The 21,703-nt window shown below is 41.3% G+C and overlaps 1 protein-coding gene across 1 annotated transcript in view; it reads left to right on the top strand.

Moving 5' to 3' along the window:
- Window positions 1–21,703, top strand: part of ORC5 (origin recognition complex subunit 5) — a 176,532-nt gene that overhangs the window by 80,792 nt on the left and 74,037 nt on the right. Inside the window, exon 13 of the mRNA XM_073810186.1 lies at window positions 18,893–18,998. Within this exon, the coding sequence (XP_073666287.1) occupies window positions 18,893–18,998 (106 nt within the window). The remainder of the gene's footprint in view (window positions 1–18,892; window positions 18,999–21,703) is intronic.

Below are 21,703 nucleotides of genomic sequence, written 5' to 3' on the forward strand. Positions count from 1 at the left end.
AGGCAGAACAGAGTAAAACTGACAGGCCTACCTAATGATTAAAACTACAAATATGGGTCCATCATTACATAACAGTAAATAAGAACTACCTGAGTAAGGAAGATGAGGAAAAAAGCTCAAGGGATTACTGGACACATATTGCCATTTGAGGTGGACATTTGTTTTTCTTTTCCTCTTTCACTGTTAAAACTATGTGATTGTAATGGTGATAATTACCAGGTGAACATTTATGTGCTTGACACTGTAATAGACAACTCATATACATTATCTCTAATACTTATATAGTGTGTATGAAAAAATGTATTCACTCAACGCTGACACTAGAATGCCTCTTAGGGGAGAAATTTGAGGAGTAGACGATGAGAAAGCTGTGAAGTGGCAGATGAGACCCTGATAGTCCTTGGAAGAAGTGGCTAAAGGAACAGAAGAAAATCTGTCTACTGCTCGGGAAAGATCAGCAAAATTGATACCTCTGGTCAAGCTAATCAAGAAAAAAAGAACACACACATTACCGTATGATAGAATGTAATCACTGAAAGATAATATTCTGAATGCCCATGAATTTGATTATTTAAACGAACTGGACAAATTCCTTGTAAAACACAGCCAACCAAAACTTATTCAAGAATAAATAGATAACCTGAATAGCCATATTCTTCATTAAAGAATTCTAATAATTATTTAAAGGATAAATAATACTTATTCTACACAAACTCAGAAAATAGAAGAGGAATACTTTTCGACTTATTTTACAAGGCCAGGGTTACCCTGATACCAAAACCAGACAAAGATAGGACAAGAAAACTTTCAGACCAATATCCTTCATTAAGATAGACACAAAAATCCTCAGCAAATTATTACTGAATCAAAGCCAGCAACTGTATAAAAGTATCAATAATAATACATTATGACCAAGTGGAGTTTTCTCAGGATTGTGATTTAGCACTCAGAAGTCAACCAATATAATTCACCATGTCAATAGACTAAAGAAGAAAACCACACAATTTAATGCAGAAAATCATTTGACAAGATCCACTTATGATTTAAAAAAAGACCTCTATGCAAATGAGGAATTAAAGAGAACTCTCACTGATAGGGCAGTGATGGCCACTGAGCAGAGGAGAAGTCATGGCTCACACCTCCTCTGGCCTTCGCCCCTCTATCTCCAGTACCCCCTCCTACCAAGGTGATAGCTGCCTGCACATCCTGGGGAAAGATGTGACTCATGTTCACATCAGATCCAGCTTCTCCCGCAAAGTAACTGGGCACACGCAGACTGTATAGGGTCACTCCCACACAAGGACACTCCTTCAAGACTGCAATAGGTAACTGTTTCACCTAATTTCATAGAGACAGAGAAAGTTAAACAAAATGAGAAGACAGAAGAATTTGTTTCAATTGACAGAGCAAGAGCAAACCCCTGAAAAAACAACTAATGAAACAGATGAACAATTTACCAGATAAAGAGTTCAAAGCATTAGTAATAATGCTAAAGAAATTAGGGAGAATAGATGAACACAATTTTAAGAAGGAACTAGAAAATATAAAAAGAAACAGCTGAAGAATACAATAACATGAAAAACACATTAGAAGGAATTAATGGCACATTAGATGGTACAGAAGAATGTGTGAGTTATCTGGAAAATAGAATAATGGAATTCAGAACAGAAAAAATGAAAAACAGCAGGAAAAATGAGAACAGTTGAAGGGATCTCTGGGCAACATCAAGCGTACTAACATTTGCATCATTGGGGTCCCAGAAGGGAAAGAGAGAGGAAGGGGTTGAATATATATTTGATGAAGTTATGGCTGAAAGCTTCCCAAACCTAAAGAAGGGAACATATCTAGGTACAGGAAACACAGGGTCCCAAACAAAATGAACCCAGACTCAAACCAAGACATATAATTAAAATGGTGAAAGTTAAAAATAAAGGGAGAATTCTAAAGGCAGCAAGAGAAAAGTAAGGAGTCTCCATAAGGCTATCAGCTGATTTCTCTGCAGAAACCTTGAATGTCAGGAGGGAGTGACATGATATATTCAAAGTCCTGAAAGGGAAAAACACGTACATAGGCAGAAAATTAATAAGGCAACAGTGCTCTTAAATGACACAATAGCCCAGTTAGACTTAATAGATATCTACAGGGCATTCCATCTAAAAACATCAGAATACACATCTTTTTAAATGCACATGTATGTTCTCCAGGATAGATCACATGCTAAGCCACAAAACAAGTCTCAACAAATTTAAGAGGATAAAAATTATATCAAGCATTTTTTCCGACTACAGTGGTATGAAACTAGAAATCAATTACAGAAAGAAAAAAGGGAAAAGAATAAAAACATGGAGACTAAACAACATGCTACTTCAAAATAAATGGGTCAATGCAGATATCAAAGAAGTCAGAATATACCTTGAGACAAATGAAAATGGAACTAAAACTCTCCAAAATCCATTACATGTAGCAAAAGCAGTTCTAAGAGGGAAATTTATAGTGATACAAGCCTTCCTCAAGAAATAAGAAAAGTCTGAAATGAACAACCTAACCCACAACCTAAAGGAATTAGAAAAAGGACAGATAAAGCCCAAAGTCAGCAGAAGGAAGGAAGTAATAAAGATCAGAGAGGAAAGAAATACAATAGAGACAAAAAAAAAAAAAAAAAAAAGAAAATGGAAAAGATCAGTGAAACCAAAGTCTGGCTTTTCTACAAGGTAAAATTGATAAACGTTCAGCCAGGCTCACCAATAAGAAAAGAGAGAGGACCCAAATAAGAAATTAAAGTGGAGCAATAACAACCAATACTACAGAGATGAAAAAAAACATAAGAGCATACTACAAGTAGTTGTATGTCAACAAGTTGGACAACCTAGAAGAAATGGACGAATTTCTAGAAACATAACAACCTACCAGGACTGAATCAATTAAAAACAGACAATTTGAACAGACCAAATTTGTAATTTAAAATCAAAAACTCCCAGCAAACAAAAGTCCAAGATCAGCCACCTTCACAGGAGAATTCTACCAAACGTAACAGAGAACTAATACCTTTCCTCCTCAAACTATGCTAAAAAATTGAAAAGGATTGGACACTCCTAAATTCATTCTATGAGGTCACCATTACCCTGATACCAAAACCAGACTAAGACACTACAATTCCAGTCCTAAGCGATATGCTCAAAACTTCTGAGTGTATTTGCCCACCATAGATGTGTATAAGAATGTTCATAGTGGCTTTATTCATAATAGTCAAAACTGAAAATGACCAAATATTTATCAATAGGAGAAAGAATTTAAAAATTGTATGTTCTTAGAACCCAGAACAGCATGGATAAATCTCATAGACATTATGTTGAGTGAAATAAACCAGAAACAGAAAAAACTAATTCATGGTCATCTGAATAGTGGTTACCTCCAAATGTGGTGATTATTGTGTTGTTAACTGAAAGAGGATATGAGAGAACTTTCTGGAGTGATGGAAATATTCTGTATCTTTTTTTTTTTTTTTGTGGTATGCGGACCTCTCACTGTTGTGGCCTCTCCTGTTGCGGGACACAGGCTTCACAGGCTCAGCAGCCATGGCTCACAAGCCCAGCTGCTCCGCGGCATGTGGGATCCTCCCAGACCAGGGCACGAACCCATGTCCCCTGCATTGGCAGGCGGACTCTCAACCACTGTGCCACCAGGGAAGTCCCAGTATTCTGTATCTTGATCCAGGTGGTGGTGGTTACACTGGTGTATAGAAAAATTCAATTGAGCTGTACACTACAGAGTTATGCAGTTTATGCACTTCACTATTATGTTTTTATTTTTACCTCAAAAAGAAAAAAAAACCCTCAAATCTAGCAATGATTCTTTGTTCTAGACCATAAGTAATCTCTGAGTCAAAGAGTATCACTGGCTCAGTGGTAAAAATAATAGAATAGAACAGAATAAAATAGAGTAGAAGTGAAAAAATTTAATATAAAAGCAAAAATTAAAAAGAGGGAAAGGAAAGCGCTAGGTTTAAATTTGCCACTTCTAAAAACCCTGCTATATTTTCAGTAAATCCGCAGGGAGGTACGTGAGGAAACCAAAGCTTTGGAGGGATTAAGAGGTATTTTCAAGGCACAGCTAATCAAGATGCAGAGCCACGTTTCAAACCCAAGCCATAGTGTACCATTATACCATGGCTACAATTTTAGTGAGGCTAGGTTGGTCAGTATATCTTCAATACTGTGTTCTCTAGCAACTGCTTATGGCACAGGTTGTATCCTTGAGATAAACCTTGAAATCCTAGTTAATGGGACTGCAGACACCACAGCCATCAATTTCAGGGTCTCTTAGTTTATCTTTGCCAAATGCAGAGTCAGCATATTTGCATTGCATTGTATTCTAAGGGGCCTCAAAATGTTTGTGGTGAGGAGCTAGTCTGTTTCTCATTTGAAGCTTTGCTCTTGATTACTCTCCCAGAGGGGGAGTACAATCCAGAAAGTTCATGTACGGGGAGGGGGTGAGCGTGCTGACAGGTTTAAGCCAGGCATGTCTTCTTTCCCGTTGGAAATACTTAGGTCATGGTGAGGGGCCTCTGCTGAAGCTTGTGACCCCACAGTCAATCTCAGCTAGGTTTTCAATATGTCATGAGCAGCCAGTGGGGACCCTGTGGGGTTCAGTTGTCATGGGAATCTGACTGTTTGAAATGCTGAGAGTGAAAGGAAGAAAATGTGTTGAGCATAATTTACTACTTTAAAAATCTATGACTTAGGACTTCCCTGATGGCGCAGTGGTTAAGAATCCGTGGGCCAATGCAGGGGACATGGGTTCGAGCCCTGGTCCGGGAAGATCCCACATGCTGTGGAGCAACTAAGCCTGTGCGCCACACCTGCTGAGCCTGCGCTCTAGAGCCCGCGTGCCATAACTACTGAAGCCCGCGCGCCTAGAGCCCGTGTTTCACAACAAGAGAAGCCACCACAATGAAGAGTAGCCTCTGCTCGCCACAACTAGAGAAAGCCCCTGCACAGCAATGAAGACCCAACACAGCCAAAAAAAAAAAAAAAAAAAATCTATGTCTTGTAATGCTGAGACGATGTAATGGATTTATTAAGAACACAGCAAGGGTTTGAAAATTATTTCTTGAACATCCTAGCCTTGTATCTGTAGATTCACAAACTTAATGAATAAGAAAAATTGTTAGCTGTCTATTATTTTTTAAAGAATCATCTGAAATAAAGCCTTTCCCAAACTAGTTATTATAAATTAATACGTCAGGAGTATATTGATCAAAATATTCATCCCATAGAAGGGCAATTCAGTAGCAGCATACTGAAGGTTGAGGAGTGCTCAGTGGAGGCTGGGGCTTAGGTTAGGACTCGTGAGTGAACTAGGTTTGTAAATGTTCTCTTTGGGATTAATGGTGCATTCATGACATTTGATAATTATTCTGGTTACAAATCAGTGTCAGCAGCAGTAAAATTAAATTATAAATGGACAGAAGAGAAATATTACAGGTGGAAAATAACTGATACAAACAAATAACAACCAAATTCACATTAATAAAAAAAAACAAAACAAAGATGGGAACATCCATCACAGAGTGTTTCTCCAACTGGCAGAGTCACTTACTTAAAGGATCATTCAGCCATATCCTTGATGAATTCAGAGATGTTGCTTATAGACAGTTTCTTTATAACCAGGTCTAGTGAATATGTATGTGTTGAATGCAAGAAGACCCGGGAAACTGTAATGCCAAAATATATGCTGGGTAATGGAGAGCAGGTAATTGACTTTATCATCACATAGGGGAACAGTTGCTGTCCAAGTAGGTTATGCTTGGGGCCGGGGTGTGGGGCTCTGTATGGAGGACATGTAATTATTCCTGCTGATTCCGTTCCTTCATAATTTTCCCCCACCTGTTCCCACATTAGGAGAATCAGTGACTATCTTTCTGGCTTATTGTTTGATGAAGGATTTTTTAAATGAGGATGCTTACTTAACAGTTGTTGTTTATGTCCACAGAAGCCTAAATGAGATATAGAATTAAGGTAACCAGTTTCGAGTGAGGAACTTGTTTGAAAAATCAGGGTAATATATCCAGCCTTGTTAGGTGACAAGGCCAGAAAACCATTTGACTTTATTAAACGATTTAGGGCCTTGTCATCTATTACTTTGTATTGTTCAAGACTGTTCTGCCGCTGTCAGGCACTTTTAAGTTGCTGAGCATCTCTGGAGAAATTCCAAGCTAGAGGTAGATTTGGGATTCATCAGTTTTTGGGTGGCAGCTGAAGTCCTGACCATGGATCAAACCCTGCGGAGAGGAATAGTGAAAAGAAAAGGAAGGCCCAAGTAAACACCAGAGAAATTTGGGTCGTGGATGCCAATGAAGAGAATGTCCACTGGAAAGAATATAAGCTGTCAAATCACAAAGACTAGGAAGGGGTAAAAGGCAGATTACAGTGGCTTGAAGAGTGCATCCCAGAGAAGAGGCCCCACTAGTGTGCCTTTCTGAGTTGCCCATGAGTGCTGGTTCTAGATAGTTCTTTTTTTTTTTTTTTTTTTTGCGATATGCGGGCCTCTCACTGCTGTGGCCTCTCCCGTTGTGGAGCACAGGCTCCAGACGCGCAGGCTCAGCGGCCATGGCTCACAGGCCCAGCCACTCCGCGGCACGTGGGATCCTCCTGGACCGGGGCACGAACCCATGTCCCCTGCATCGGCAGGCGGACTCTCAACCGCTACGCCACCAGGGAAGCCCCCTAGATAGTTATTTGATACTAGGCAATACACCTGGTAGTGGCTTCATCCACTCAACATAGTGTACAGTGTCCACTACGAGCCAGGTAACATGCTTAGCCTGGAGATGCAGCAGCAAATAAGACAGACTCGGACCCTGCACCCACAGGCATTTGCTCCAGCAGGAAGGAGGGCGACTGGACAGGCAATGCCAGTAGATTGTGATGGGGGTCAGGGAATTCTGGGAGCACATCAAGTCAATGAGAGCCTCCTTAACCTGCACACAGCACTGTCAGGATACCAGCTCCTCTGCAGGAAGCTGCCTGCTCCCTGATACCCCAAAGGCTATGCTAGGAAGGTCCCACCTCTGCCCAGACTCAGGGCACACAGTTTGGAAACATTTCTGGGTTTATCAATGTATTAAGTGAAAACTATTCATTCTCAAGTGTAGACTTTCCTTAGATAGGGCCTTCCTCCATGAGCAAGCCTCGGTCTCGGTGGTGGTAGGGTGGGAGGTGTCTCTGCCCCTTTGGAGATGCTCAGAAGGACCTGGGAGGTTGGGCGAGCAGTGGGCATGCCTCGTTGCTGAGAGGACAATGGTGTAGTTCAAAGTAGTAGTCCTTGAAGTTGCCCTGGAGCTCACATGCCCTGGAGGGAGAGCCCTCTGATAGCTGAAGAGCAGATGGGATGTATTAGTTTACTATCACTGCTGTTAACAACTACAACTTTAGTGGCTTAAAACAGCACAGACCTATTGTCTTACAGTTTTGGAGGTAAGAAGTCCATGGGTTTCACTGGGCTGAAATTCACCTGTTGGCAGACCTGAGTTCATCTGGAGGCTCTAGGGGAGAATCTGTTTCTTTGACTTTTCCAGGCTTTAGAAGCTCTCTGCATTCCTTGCTTTGGTACCGTCCTTCATCTTCAAAGGCAACAGCATAGCTTCTTCAAATCCCTCTCTGAATCTGACCTCCTCTTCTGTCATCACATTTCCTTCTCTGCCTCTCCTGCCTCCCCGTTTCCTTTCCCTATGAATCCTTCTGAATACAATGGGCCCACCCAGATAATCCAGGATAATCTCCCCATCTCCAGATCCTTAAGTCAGTCATATCTGCAAAGTCCCTTTTGCCATGTAAGGCAGCATATTAACAGGTGTTGGTGAATAGGGTGTGGACACCTTTGGGGGGGCTGTTATTATGCCTAACACCTAAGGACTCTTCTTTGCGAAGGGGAAAAGTAGCTAAATTCCCATTCGCAGCTGTTCATCCAGCACCCACTTTGGGTAGGCACTCTGCAGAGGGGGACGGGACCAGGATGCACACACCACGTTATGACCAAGGAAAGGGTCAAAGTGTTCAAGAGAGGGGAGGGTCACATCCACTCGGGGAGTGAGGGGAGGCCTTTTTTCACCTGGTTGGGGTAAATGCTGTGATAGAGGCACACAGAGTGAAGGAGTTGGAAGGTGATTCATCCAACTGGATGTGTGGTGTGTGACAGTCCATTGTGTGGTGACAGTATACAGGGGAGGTGGTGGCATGTAGCCCGGACACTGCAGACCTGGTAAGATTTTAAGGCGAGGAAACAGCTGAGCAAAGTCTGGAAACAAGGAATGCTTTCTTCTTCAGGAAGAGTGAAGGAGGGTCCAGTCGGCAAGGAAGTTCACCTAACTGGAGTCGCACCACCCAGTTCACAGCAACTGTAGGGAGATAACTGCCCCCTGATTTGAGCATACTGTATCATTACATTAAAGGCTGCCCACCCCCTTCCTCAGGTTAAGCTGTTCTCTTGCATCATTCTGCTTCCTGTCTTGGCCCCTTTAACTCTGTCTTCATTTCCCCTGTTATTCTCCCATTCTCAGTCCTCACTGTGCTATAGCTTTGTCTTCTAAACCTCAGGTTCGTACAACACTTTAGTCCCTCAGGTGATTTCGCTTACAGGTCAGACATTCTTCATTTGGGGGAAGGGCTCAGCTCACTGCTAGCCCATGTTTGGTAAGAGGTGTTGGGTATCAGGCCCCATTATTTTTTACTTAATTAGCCCTTACGTAAGTGACAGTGCAGTGGTCCAAGTCCAACTCTTTCAAGGAGTTAGGTTTTCAAATGTGGTTATATCCACAGAATAAAGAAGAAATGATCATGAAAGTAAGGTGGGGAGGGATGACTACAAAAGAAAAAACTGGTTTTCAGGAATCTATATCATCTGTAACTGTTCTGTCCAACATGGCAACCACTAACCACATGTGCCTATTTAAATTTAAGTAATTGATAAAAGTAAAAATTCAGTTGCACAGCCACATTTAAAACTCTCAGTAGCCACCTGTGGGTAGCAACCATGTTATTGGACAGGGCACATATAGGGCATTTTCATCATTATATAAAGTTCTGTGGGACAGCACTGGTCTGTATCCATGCTCAAAACCCCCAACACCTTCTCGTAAAACCCAAAGCCTCTGTCATGGACTATCACAGTGGTTTCCAAGGAGATGATACTGTCTACTGGGGGGCTTATGGGAAGTATGTGGAGGTGCTACTGGCATTTAGTGAGTGGGGCAGGAATGCCAGACATTGTACGATGCTCAGAATAGTTTCCCACAACGCAAAAGTGTCCTGCATCCAGGAAGACCTCTGAAAGTCCTGAAATCTATTAATTATGACTCAAGCCTAGATCCTAAGTCCATTTTACACATAAATGCAAACTAATTTTTACAGGCTTTTGCCACATACCTAATTATCCAAGAATGCAACTGCTGCATACCTCAGGGAATGTTTGTACTTCGTTTTGTTCAGAACTCTTCAAGAGTACTTGCCATTTCAGAAAATCTCTATACGGCAACATGATGCTCTTGAGTTGCCAACACACTGGTATCAGTCCATTGTCAGATGCACAGTGATTTGATATACAGGTGCAAGGATCCTATTAACTCATTATAGTTTCTGGTATGGCTGGGAAAGAATTATTTTATTGTAGGCCTTCTACTTCTTCCTGGAGTTGGGGCATTATATTAATTTTTTTAAATTATTAGTGAAAGCTATATTATCTACAGGTTTTTATTACAAGAGAGTAAAAGGGCCATTTGAAGACATTTGTTATATGAAAGAGGCCTTTGTTTCGTAGACTCACAAACCCTCATGGCGCTCTACACGTGATGGGCCTCTGGCTAACACTCACCTAAGCTCCAGCCGCTTTGGACTTGCACCCTCTGCTCCCGCCACACCGGCCTCTTGCTCTTTCTCAAGCCCAGCAAACAGGCTCCTGCCTCAGCCCTTTGCACTTGCTGCCCCCATGGCCTGGAACACTTTTTCCCTAGTGGTCTCAGTCCCTCCCTTACTGAAGTCTCAGCTCAAACATCAGAGAGGCCTTCCCTGACCCTGTTGTGTGCAATGGCACCTCCACTTCATTCATCATCCTCCTATCCTGTATCTGATGGTTCATTCACTGTCTGCCCCCGGCTCACTCATGGCGGCAGGGACTTTGTCGGGTTCACCACTATACCCAGCCCCGTGTTGATGGTCAATATCCCCCTTGAAGGGAGGAGAGAAACTTGAATTCCTCAAGCAAAGTATTCAGGGCATTGAGAACTTATATGGCTTGAATGGATATTAGGATTTTTTGTAATTGAAGTGTAGTTGATTTGCAATATTATATTAGTTTCAGAATTTTGTTTTAAGGTGGGGAAACCATTTTCTAGAAATCTGAAATGAGTAAAAAATGACGGCTTGTATCATTACTGACTTTCTTCTTTGTTAGACTAAACAACCCAATTTTTCAAGTTGCTTGTTCTCCTTGGAATTTATCTCCAGTGATGCTGCAAAAAAAGCTTCGAGTTTTGATATACTGGATCTCAGGAACAGTTTGACGGTTTTCTTACTGCTTATAACCTGCGGTTCCCTACAGAGGCCTCCTCTGCACTGCCGTCTCTGCCAGGCAGTTGTCACGGCATTAATTAAACTAGCAGAATAAAGGCATTGCATGTCATGTTCTGTGTTGAATGCCTTCATGTTATGGATGTATCTCCATGGAGAAATCTGGTACATAAACTGAAAACAAATGCCTGGTAAGTTTACAGAAGCTCAGTCAGGGTATTGTTAAGGGGAGAAATTGCTGCACACTGAAATGGGAACTCTGTTGCATGTATCAGAGTTTTTAAATGTCTAGCAAAATATGAGTTTACTACCTCTTTTATTTTCCGAATTATATTTCAACTTCATCCCCCAAAACACTTTTTCAGCAGTTTTAAAATGGTCACATCTCTTTAATAGATACAATTCTTAGTGTTACTGTAACCAGGCAATAGACTATTAACTGTTGTAAAATAAGGATTATATTGCCCCACTACATTCATAGATATGGATAAAATTTTTGACTTATTTTTAGGTGTTCTCAAGTACCATATATACAAACTGTATTAAACATATTGCATTTTAAGAAATATGTTTTTAGTAACAGGGAGCATAATCAACTATAAAATCAACTGAAAATGGTGGCCTTGCTGTTCCCCAACAGAAGAATAAAAGACTTCGGAAAGATAAGGCTTTATCAGTATGTTCCAAAGATCAGCTCACTAGGCTTCTGTTAAACTAGAATGTGCAAGGATTCTATAGGAGGCTTCTGGAGGCCTTCCTTGGAGGGAGATTGTGGACAAAGTTAGCAAAACACAAAGGCCAACCTTGTTAACCTGAGGGCGCAAGGGGAAAGGCATGCTGAGAGCCTCAGGAGGGCAGGAGAGCAGAGTGAACTCTGAAGCAGAGTCTAGTCCGGTGCTTCTCAAAGCATGTTTCTCCAACTGTTCTTACTTGCCAACCATGGTGTAAGAATAGAAATTAAGAATAGGTGGTCAGGGGACTTCCCTGGTGGTGCAGTGGTTAAGAATCCACCTGCCAATGCAGGGGACACGGGTTCGAGCCCTGATCCAGGAAGATCCCACATGCCGCAGAGCAACTAAGCCCATGAGCCACAACTACTGAGCCTGCGCTCTAGAGCCCATGTGCCACAACTACTGAAGCCCACGTGCCACAACTGTTGAAGCCCACGTGCCACAACTGTTGAAGCCCACGTGCCACAACTACTGAAGCCCGTGCACCTAGAACCCATGCTCTGCAACAAGAGAAGCCATTGCAAGGAGAAACCTGCCCACCGCAGCGAAGAGTAGCCCCCTCTCACCACAACTAGAGAAAGCCCGCATGCAGCAATGAAGACCCAAAGAAGACCCAACACAGCCAAAAATAAAAAAATTAAAAAAAAAGAATAGATGCTCAGGATTTTGATAATTATATTTCCATTGAACATAATAGTAGTACATTATATTTTATTATTAACTTAATTCTTAAATTTCTATTTTTACTTTTCTTGTAATACTTTTTACTGTAATGTTTAAAAGTATCGGTCTACTGCAGATTGTATTTTTTTCTCTTAAAAAAAATGGTCCCCAGAAGTAGACTCACAGACACAGAAAACAAACTTATGGTTACCAAAGGGGAAAGGCAGGGGAGGGATAAATTAGGAGTTTGGGATTAAAATATGCACACTACTATATATAAAATAGATAACCAACAAGGACCTACCGTATAGCACAGGGAACTCTACTCAATATCCTGTAATAATCTGTAATGGAAAAGAATCTAAAAAAGAACATATATAAAACTGAATCACCTTGCTGTATACCTGAAACTAACACAACATGATAAATCAACTATATTTCAATAAAATTTTTTTAATTAAAAAAATTAAAAGGGTCCCTCACTGCAGATAATTTTAGATCCAGTGGTTGAAATCAAATTGAACTGTGTAAATTAATCCATTGCCAAGAAGTGCACTCTTAGCAGAACTTCGTTTAGAGCATAGAAATACAGATCGTTCTCAGTTTTTGTATTCGATGCACAATTCCTGAAAAGTTTGAGGTGTCAGATGGGAGAGGTCAGATTACTTCTAAGGTATGTGCCTACCCTGGTTATGTGATTAATCGTTCATTTAACAAACGTATTGTTAAATGTTCCAGGTGCTGAGGATACACTAGTGAATAAAATAACAAAAATAGAGTTTACATTCTGGTGGAAGGAGAAGGATAAACTATACATATAATAAGCAAGCAAATTACACAAATGTAAAACAGTAAATCAGTGACAGAAATGCAAGTTAGGAGTGCCAGGGTTGGGGGGGTGTGTGTATGTGTGACCATTTAGAATACTGTGGTAAGGGTAAGCCTCATTGAGAAGGTGACGTTTGAGTAGAAGTTTGAAGATGATGAGGGGTTAGTCATGTCGCTTTATGGGGGAAGAATGGTCCAGGCTGAGGGAAGTGCTAGTGCAAAGACCCTGGGCTAGGGTAGCTGGGAGGATGGGTGAGGGAGCAGCAAGGAGGCCAGTGTACTAGAGCAGGGTGCTCCAGGGGAGGTGATTGGAGACGAAGCTGGAGAGGGAATGGCAACCTGGATTTCTGGGGCAACTTTGGCTTTTACTCTGAGTGAAATAGGAAACTACAGAGCATAGGGCCAGGAGTGTAGGGGTGGCGGGCTTTAAAAGGGCCATTCAGTCCACTGTGTTTAGAATAGAGTGTGATGGGAGATCAGTTAAGAGGCTGTTCCCAGTGAGAGATGATGACGACTTGGTCTAGGGTGGTAGCAAGAGAGGTGGTGAGAAGTCGGTAGAGTCTAGTTATATACTTTCACGATGGAGCTAACAAGATTTCCTGAGCTATGGGGATGTAGCATATAAGAGAAAAAAGGAATCAGTTGTCTTGGTCTCATATCTTTTTTTCTACCATTATAACTTCAGAAATGTGCTTCCTCAGAGAAACTTTTCTCTTTATTGTGTGTAAAAACTACACTGAAGAGCCATGAATTCAAACACTGGATTGTGGCCTCCTTTGGGATGGGCCTGTATCTTTTCCCATCTCTGAGTCTATCATGAGACATGATTCCAGGTATAATACAGGCTCTTAATAAGTGTTTTATGGTATAAAAATATTATACTTTCATTTACACAGAAGATACATGTGTGTAATTCTCCCATACTTTCCTTGAGACAATAACAAATAATCCCAGCAAGCTATCATACCATATCATCTATTAAATATGTATATCAATGTCTATATGCCATTGATTCTTATTTGGTGGATTTTACTTCCCAATGGCAGTTTAAGCAGTTTAAGCTGCTCTATGGGTTAAATGATTATTTCCAAGTTTTACTGGAATTCCCAGCTCGAAGAAGCACAAGAAGATAATTCTTCAGGAGTACCTCTTGTGGTTCAGGATCTGGACTCTGGTGACAGCTCACCAAGACCAGAAGATCCTCACACACATACTCTCTGCTGTGGATGTAATGGAATGGTAGACATTTGGCATTTTGTAAGATTTGTTCAACGGAAATGCAAACCGAAGAGCTACATTTTTGGAGTTTCAACCATGCCCCTTTTGAAACCTAACTTCAATCGGACCTGAAATCTAGCCCCTTCAAAAACTCTGGCTTTTAGCCTAGGGCCCTGACATCAGCATCCTCTGGTTTTAAAAACAGAATCCCATCCAGAAGAGGTAAAGACACAACTCTCTGGAGGAGCTGTGCCAGACCTTACGCCAGGCCCTCCACATGCATAATCCAGCTGACTGCAGCCTTTCACCTTTGAGGCCTGCGTTACCATCCCAAACGACAGACTGGAGAACAGGCTTTGAGTTGAAGCAACTTGCCTAACGTCACCCAGCTAGTTGATGCAGCCGGGATTTAACTCAGATGGTTTGATCCAAAGCCCTTTTAATGTCCACCATCCCACTACTCTGCCTCAACACAATATAACACTTGCCAAATGATAGTCCCATTCCTTCCTCTGACATTCCTTCCTCCATCATCCCCTTGTGGAAAACCCTGTGTAAAGAGAGACCAGGGTATCTCTTCCAATTTCTATAGTTTACCAACCCTGGGCATTCATCTTGTCTGGATTGAACTTCAGCCAGTTCATTTTTAGCCAAGTTTCCAATTTAGGCTGCCAGTGGGCAAAATACAAAAACCAACCTGTCAGAATCAGTTGAAAAAGAAATACAGGCTGGGGATTCTTGGCATAATGATGAAGCAGGAGGTCCAGGTCCCTTGCTGGTGTTTTAAATGGTCTCCTACTGACACAGAACAGGCAACATCCCTCTGGCAGGAGACACAAGAGCAGCAACCCCTCCGTCGACGAGCAATCCCCATAAACCACCTTTTGGGTTTTCGGAGAGAAGGATGGATTTGCTGGAGCCAAAATGAAACAAGACTCTAACTGTGCCACCTCAGCACCTGAAATTGAATAGTGCTTGGTGATGGTACAAGGAGCACAGTAAATATTAAATCAGCCAGACTGAATTTGATTGACCCCGGGAGTCAAAGCGGGAAACCAGAAAGAATTGATTGAAATGGTTCTGCTCATCCCTCTGTTCACCCTCCACCTACATCCATCCTTCCCTTTATGTGTTCCTTCCACCTGCTCAGTCCTCAGCTGCCAGCAGTGCTGTGAACACACTAACCCTAAGGAAGCCTACGTGGGAAGGTGAGGGGGCAGAACCTGTGGGCCTCAAGAGCGCTGAGGCTCCAGTCTTTTGTCTCCGCTCAGCCTGGAAGCAAGGGTAAAGTCAGGAGAGAAAGATCCAGAGCAGATGTGGGTGAAGATCCTCCAGATTCTGATGGGAGGGAGACCAAGAAAGAGGGAAGGAGGAGAGTTGAGAGGAGGTGAAAGTTAAGGAGGCCAGGGAGTGGAAAAACTAGGAAAGGGAGGAGGGATGGAATGAACTAAAAAGGCAGGACCCTACCCAGAAACCACCAGGGAGGCCCTCAGAATAACTTGCCCAAATACCACTACTGTGCCGTCCTACTCTGTCTTCCAGTCCCTAGATAATTTTAAAATTTAAAATCGGTATCAAGATAGATGTCTGAGAAGTCTTTTAATCTACCTACTGAGCCCTGGTGGGACTGAAGGCCATCCGCCTGGAGCCCCGCTGTCTTCCTTCAGCAATCGTAGCGGCAAAGAGCAGAGGAAACATCACAGGGATACAGACCCTGTACATCACAGAACTAGCCACTTGTACTTTCATGATCACTGCAAGGGAGGACCCAGCGCCTGTATGATGGAGAATTCCTAGGCCAGTGGAAAGCAAGGGGGAGTTGCCCCGTTGTGGCGTAGGACCCAGGCGGTGACCTTCTGAGAGTGAGCAATGGAAGCTCAGGTGGAATAGGTGTTGGCAGAGAGGAGATGAGGGCTCTCAGCAACTTCAGTTCTAACTCAAGGAGTAAAAGAAGTAGGAAGCAGGAGAGAAGAAGGAACTGGAGGAGAGGGCAATGCAGCTGAGAGGGGGCCTGAGACATTGTGGAACCAAGGCAAAGGCAGGGCTTCAGTGCTTATAGCTCTTCCTGCTGGAGGAGGAGTCGGGGGTGTATTTGATGGTGGAACTGCTGCCCCCGGCGGAACTGAGGCCACTTCCCACGGCAAGCTGAGTAGTACTTTTTTTGTGTTTCCATTGTGAAATTTAGTAAGCTGTTCACTTATGATTTGTGCACTTTTCTGTATGTATATGTATGCTTCAATAAAAAGTTTACTAAAATTAAAAAAGAAAAAAGAATTAGCTACTCCAGACAGAGAATCTATCAAAAGAAATTGAGGTGGGTGAGAGATTTCTTATTATACATGGAGCTGCTTCTCCTTTCTTCTGCTGAGTATGAATTAAAATAGCTTGCAAATTATGTGACAAGCCTCACTAGCACTTCCTAAACATAATTACTCAGTAGCGTGTCTTATTTCACTGCTGATCAATCACTGATCCTTAACAGGTCAACAAAAAGAAATGCATCCATATGTATGTGCAAAGCACAATCTAATTAAGGACCTCTGTAGTCCCATGTTCTATATTACTGATTCCCAAAAATGTTGTTTCACTGGAGGTGAACAAGAAGCCTTTTCTGCATCAGTAAGGTTTCAGACACTGAAAAGTGAATTGTGCCTCTGATTAATTGACTTTAATAATAATACTTTTATTTATATAGAGACTTTGCCAAGGCATTCGGGGAGCTGTAAAGCAACCCATAATCCATGATTAAAGCATTACACAAGCAATATATAACATGCCTCCCTCCTAGAGTAAAACAAAGGGAAGAGATGGATGGGGCTGAGATATGAAGGTGCAGGAGAGGGAGTGGGCTGTAGATTCAGTGTGGAAAGGGTGATAGATGCTTCATTAGGGAAAGAGGGGGAGTTTTCCTGGGATTGGTGAAGGAGTGTAATTTAATAGAGTTGCATGGCAATAGTGGCCTATGGGGAGTCAGTCCGGGCCTGCAGAGATGTGTGCACTTCCTCCACTCCAAGCCTGATGGAGAGAGCACAGATAATCATCACATCTTTCCTGTCAGCTACATCCTATCTATGAGCAAAGTTTTTCATAATGATCCAAACAGCAGAAGTTAAGGGGAAACATATAAATTATTCCTCACTTTTTGACATTGGCAAAAGATCTAGGTAATTTTCTTTTTATCAGCTCTTAGTGAAGTCCTGGGAAATATAAACATATGTGCAAGTGACTGTGAAGGTGCCCAAGTGTGAAAGTTCTGAGAGAACAACAGCAGGAACTGAGAATTAGGTGTGATCAGCTGGGGCTTCCTTCCTCTGCACACCCGTCCCCAGTCCCACCTGCACGCCTTTCCCATGCCTGTGCCCTGCCTGCCCCAACCTCCATCTGGCCACATGACATCTCTCCTCATGGTAGCCCCTCGCTTGGTCTTTTCAGTTTTTTACTTTCTTTTATTGTGATTTGCAACCAATGCATGGACATTATTTTAAAATGTGCAAAGCATAGAAAGAGGTAAAGAAGTAGAAAAAAATTATGCCTCGTCCAACCACCCAAAAGGAACTGCTTTTGAGATTCTCTAAAATATTAAATATTGCATTAATGTGTATGTGACATATTTATGAGAATAACATCTCCATGGATATGTACCAAAGTGTTGTCGGTGGTTATTCTAGGTGGTGGAATGATGGTTGATTCTCACTTTTATCTTTATACCTTTATATAATATTGGGGAAAAAATATATATGTAGGTATCTGTTAGTTAAAATCAGGGAAAAACAATAAAGTAAAAAGAGTCAAGCAGGTTATTTCTCTGTTGAGCTTTGTCACCTGATATTAAATGTTATCTAGTCCATCTTTTTTAGATGGGATGATATAAAATATGACTTCCAAAAAGATGAGATGGCAGATGCTGAAACAACGTTTTTGGACAGAAAGTTGCTGGTCTAGTTCTACTCCACTCTAGGTTACAAGTTTAATTTGTATTTAGTTTGGTCATATGAGTAATAAGAGAGTCACTGAAGGAAAAGTACAAATAATTAACAATAACCACAAGTGATGAGATGGAAGATTTACAGTGACACAGCCCCACTAGCAAGGAGATATGTGCAGTTAAACAGAAAGGCCAAGATCACTAAAGGGAATTTTTCTCTGGCCAGGGCTGGGGCAGAGAATTCCCTATGGCTAAATCAATTCCACCTAGCCCCTGGGTATATCAAATCAAATCTTTATCTTATGCTGGGTAGATACAGTGGCTAATATCTACCCAATAGACAACGACGTTGTCTGTAATGAAGTAAAAAAGTTTTAAACCCCTCTTTTGTTTTGTGTTGTTCTTATCTAGGTTGGCTATGTAGTCATGTGCCTTTGTTTGATGAAAGCTGAAAAGATGTTCTGTCAGGGAGGAAGGGGAGCCAGAGTTTACTGGGAATCCTTGGGCAATGAGTGATTGATTAGTGGGTGAGGAGTCAAGTGAGAGCTAGTGCCCTGGATTGAATAAAAGAGCCTCCATTATTCAGAGGATGCTAGAGAAGGATGGAGAGAGACTGCATGGAAGGGTGCCATGAGTCTGAGAAAAAAGCAACTTTCTGGAAAAGAAAGCAGACATTAGGGCAAAGGAGGCGACCGTATTCTACCTACTGAGCAAAAAATTTGACAGTAGGAAGGACAGAGGATAAAAAATTAGTCTAGAGGGAGGCAGACTGTAGAATGTTATATGTGTTCTGCTTTCGTGGGACTATTTCTCCTTCAATATTTGCCCTTCTCTTGATTGCTGACTACATAATCACCAATTTTATAGATTTTTATGTTCAAGATGAGAGATTTTTTTTAAACTCTGCGACTGATGCTACATGATTGCTTAGTCTTATCTCTTGGCATGTTTGTATTTGCCTGCAGTATGTGGCATCTGAGACCATTACAGAAGAAAGAAAACAGGGAAGAATAGAAGCCATCTCTGTTACTCAGAGTGGGGTAGCAGCTGAGTCAAAGCTGGGATTATCAGGTAACAAACTGAGGTTCGATTCTTGGATTACTTTGATGTGATAAGACTGTCTTTCTCTAAACAGTGTTTATCAAACTGAAGGTTGGGGTCTGTTACTGAATTGTGAAATCAGTTGGGTGGATTACTCAGCATTTTTACAAAATTAAAGAAATAGAACAGAAAATATCAGAATGCACTGCATGTAGTAAGGGCAAGTATTGTTTCATAAAACTTCTGTTGTTGCACGCACACACATGTACACACATACACATACTCCTGTGTGTACTGATTTGCAATGTAAAATGTATTTTTTTATATGTGTCAGAGTAAAAAAATAATTTCAAAGCTACTTTCATAGAGTACATTCTTTAATAATACCAAATTACAAGTTAAAAATATGGAAGCATTATAATTCCAATTCTTTGGAAAATTATACTTTATTGCAGTAATTTTCTACAAGGATTTTGAAGCAAGGAGAGCCCAGGCTTGAGTTGTTTCAAACCAGACTAAGCAAAGACATTCTCAGAAACTGCACCCAACTGGCAGGTTAAACCTTTCAGTAAAACTAGTGAGGGTGAATGTATCTTTGTGTGAGTGGGTATTTGACTTAACACATCACCTTTTGAAGCCCAAACACATTAAATCTACATATGTTCAACTTTTGGTAATTTAGGATAATACATGGAGGCTAGTGGATCAGAGAATTAAAAATACTAGGTAAGGGGCTTCCCTGGTGGCACAGTAGTTGAGAGTCCGCCTGCCGATGCAGGGGACACGGGTTCGTGCCCCGGTCCGGGAAGATCCCACATGCCGCGGAGTGGCTGGGCCCGTGAGCCATGGCCGCTGAGCCTGCGCGTCCGGAGCCTGTGCTCCGCAACGGGAGAGGCCGCAACAGTGAGAGGCCCGCGTACCGCAGAAAAAAAAAAAATACTCGGTAAGAAAAATATCACTTGTATTTGCTTTGGAATATGCTACTTGAGTTTTCTTATTAGATTTACCTCACTATGTACATTTCCTGTTTAGTTGTATTAAGATGAATTTCCTTCTCTGAACAGACTTTCTGACAGAAGGTAGGTAACTCAGAAGCAAACTGAGTGATTGAAAATTGCCACTTTGACATTAAAATTTGCCTCATATAATCCATGAAGAAGCTATCTTCTATGAAATTTTGCAGCTGGCAAAATTCAGTTATGACATATATATTTGAGTATTATTTCTTCTATTACATAGTATTTGACATAGAAAAAAATTAATTTGTCTAATCAAGCTTAAGTCCTATTGAAGATGAATTTGTCTTAGAAGTACCAAAACATTTTTATTATTAGGAAATTTTACACCTAAGTCTGTCTTGTTGTATAGTCAGTGGAGGGTGAATAGCATCCTACCTTGATATTCATGTGCACACCCACCTGAATTGATCCATACACTCCCCAGCCAGGTCCTTGCTACTTTTCCAGGATGTAACTCAAGAGCTTGGTGTAGAATGGGTCATCAGTGACCTGGATGTAAGAAAATAAATGATTTAAGCAATAATGTATTTTAATTTTATTTTAACATACTTTAAAAAATCAATACCTGGGCTTCCCTGGTGGCGCAGTGGTTGAGAGTCCACCTGCCGATGCAGGGGACACGGGTTCGTGCCCCGGTCCGGGAAGATCCCACATGCCGCGGAGCGACTGGGCCCGTGAGCCATGGCCGCTGAGCCTGCGCATCTGGAGCCTGTGCTCCACAATGGGAGAGGCCACAGCAGTGAGAGGCCCGCGTACCGCAAAAAAAAAAAAAAAAAAAAAATCAATACCTGAAATTCCCCCCAAAAGGAAGCACTCAGTGAAGAGAAGGTGGGGTAAGTGATGAGGAGGCATTGAGGAAGATAAAGAGCAGTGAAAAAATCAATTGCACGAGTTTGGCACCAAACTCGTAAGGGGAAGCATTTTTAAATCTTTTTCTTTGACAGTGTTGCTAACTGAACTCCTAGGCAATCAGTCTTCTATGAAGTAGCATTTTAAGAGCTTATACCAACAGATTGAAATGTGGTGGTTGCTTTTTGAATTTTCATTCTCTGAAAATTCATCTTTCAATCTGTTCCTCACTTAGTTGTTTGGAGTTATGTAGTACTCTCTTTAATAATTAGCAATCAGATTTCTTCAAAAGAAAAAAAAATCCCTTGCAAAATTATCTTTTTTTTAAGAAGAGTTGCTGATTAAAGAGCACTAGTTCTTGGTAAGAGTGCTGTAGATTACTCGGCAGCACACATCTTTATTCATGAACACCCTTTGAAATTCAGTTTTGCATGTATTTAATGTAATTTTTTTTCAAAATGAATGAAGTTATTTAAAAATGAGAATAAATACATGCATTTAGTCCTTTGAAACAATTAAAATAGTCAAAAGTGATTGTCCTTAAAAAGCCTCTTTGCTTAGAAAAGCATATTGGCTATCACTTTCTTTGTAAGTTTTAAAAATACTAAACACAATCTGTATCAAAACCATAGCTGTCTTTTTTGCAGAAATTGACAAGCTGATATTAAAATTCATATGGAAATGCAGGGAACCCAGAATAGCCAAAACAATCTTGAGAAAGAAGAGCAAAGTTGGAGGACACATGCAACAATTGCAAAACTTACTACAAAGCTACAATAGTCAAGACTAGCATAAAATTAGCATATGTTTAGACATATAGAGCAATGGAACAGAATTGAGAGACCAAAAACAACCCATACATTTATG

The sequence above is a fragment of the Tursiops truncatus genome, chromosome 9, assembly GCF_011762595.2.
Source record: "Tursiops truncatus isolate mTurTru1 chromosome 9, mTurTru1.mat.Y, whole genome shotgun sequence".
In the NCBI taxonomy this organism is placed as follows: domain Eukaryota; kingdom Metazoa; phylum Chordata; class Mammalia; order Artiodactyla; family Delphinidae; genus Tursiops; species Tursiops truncatus.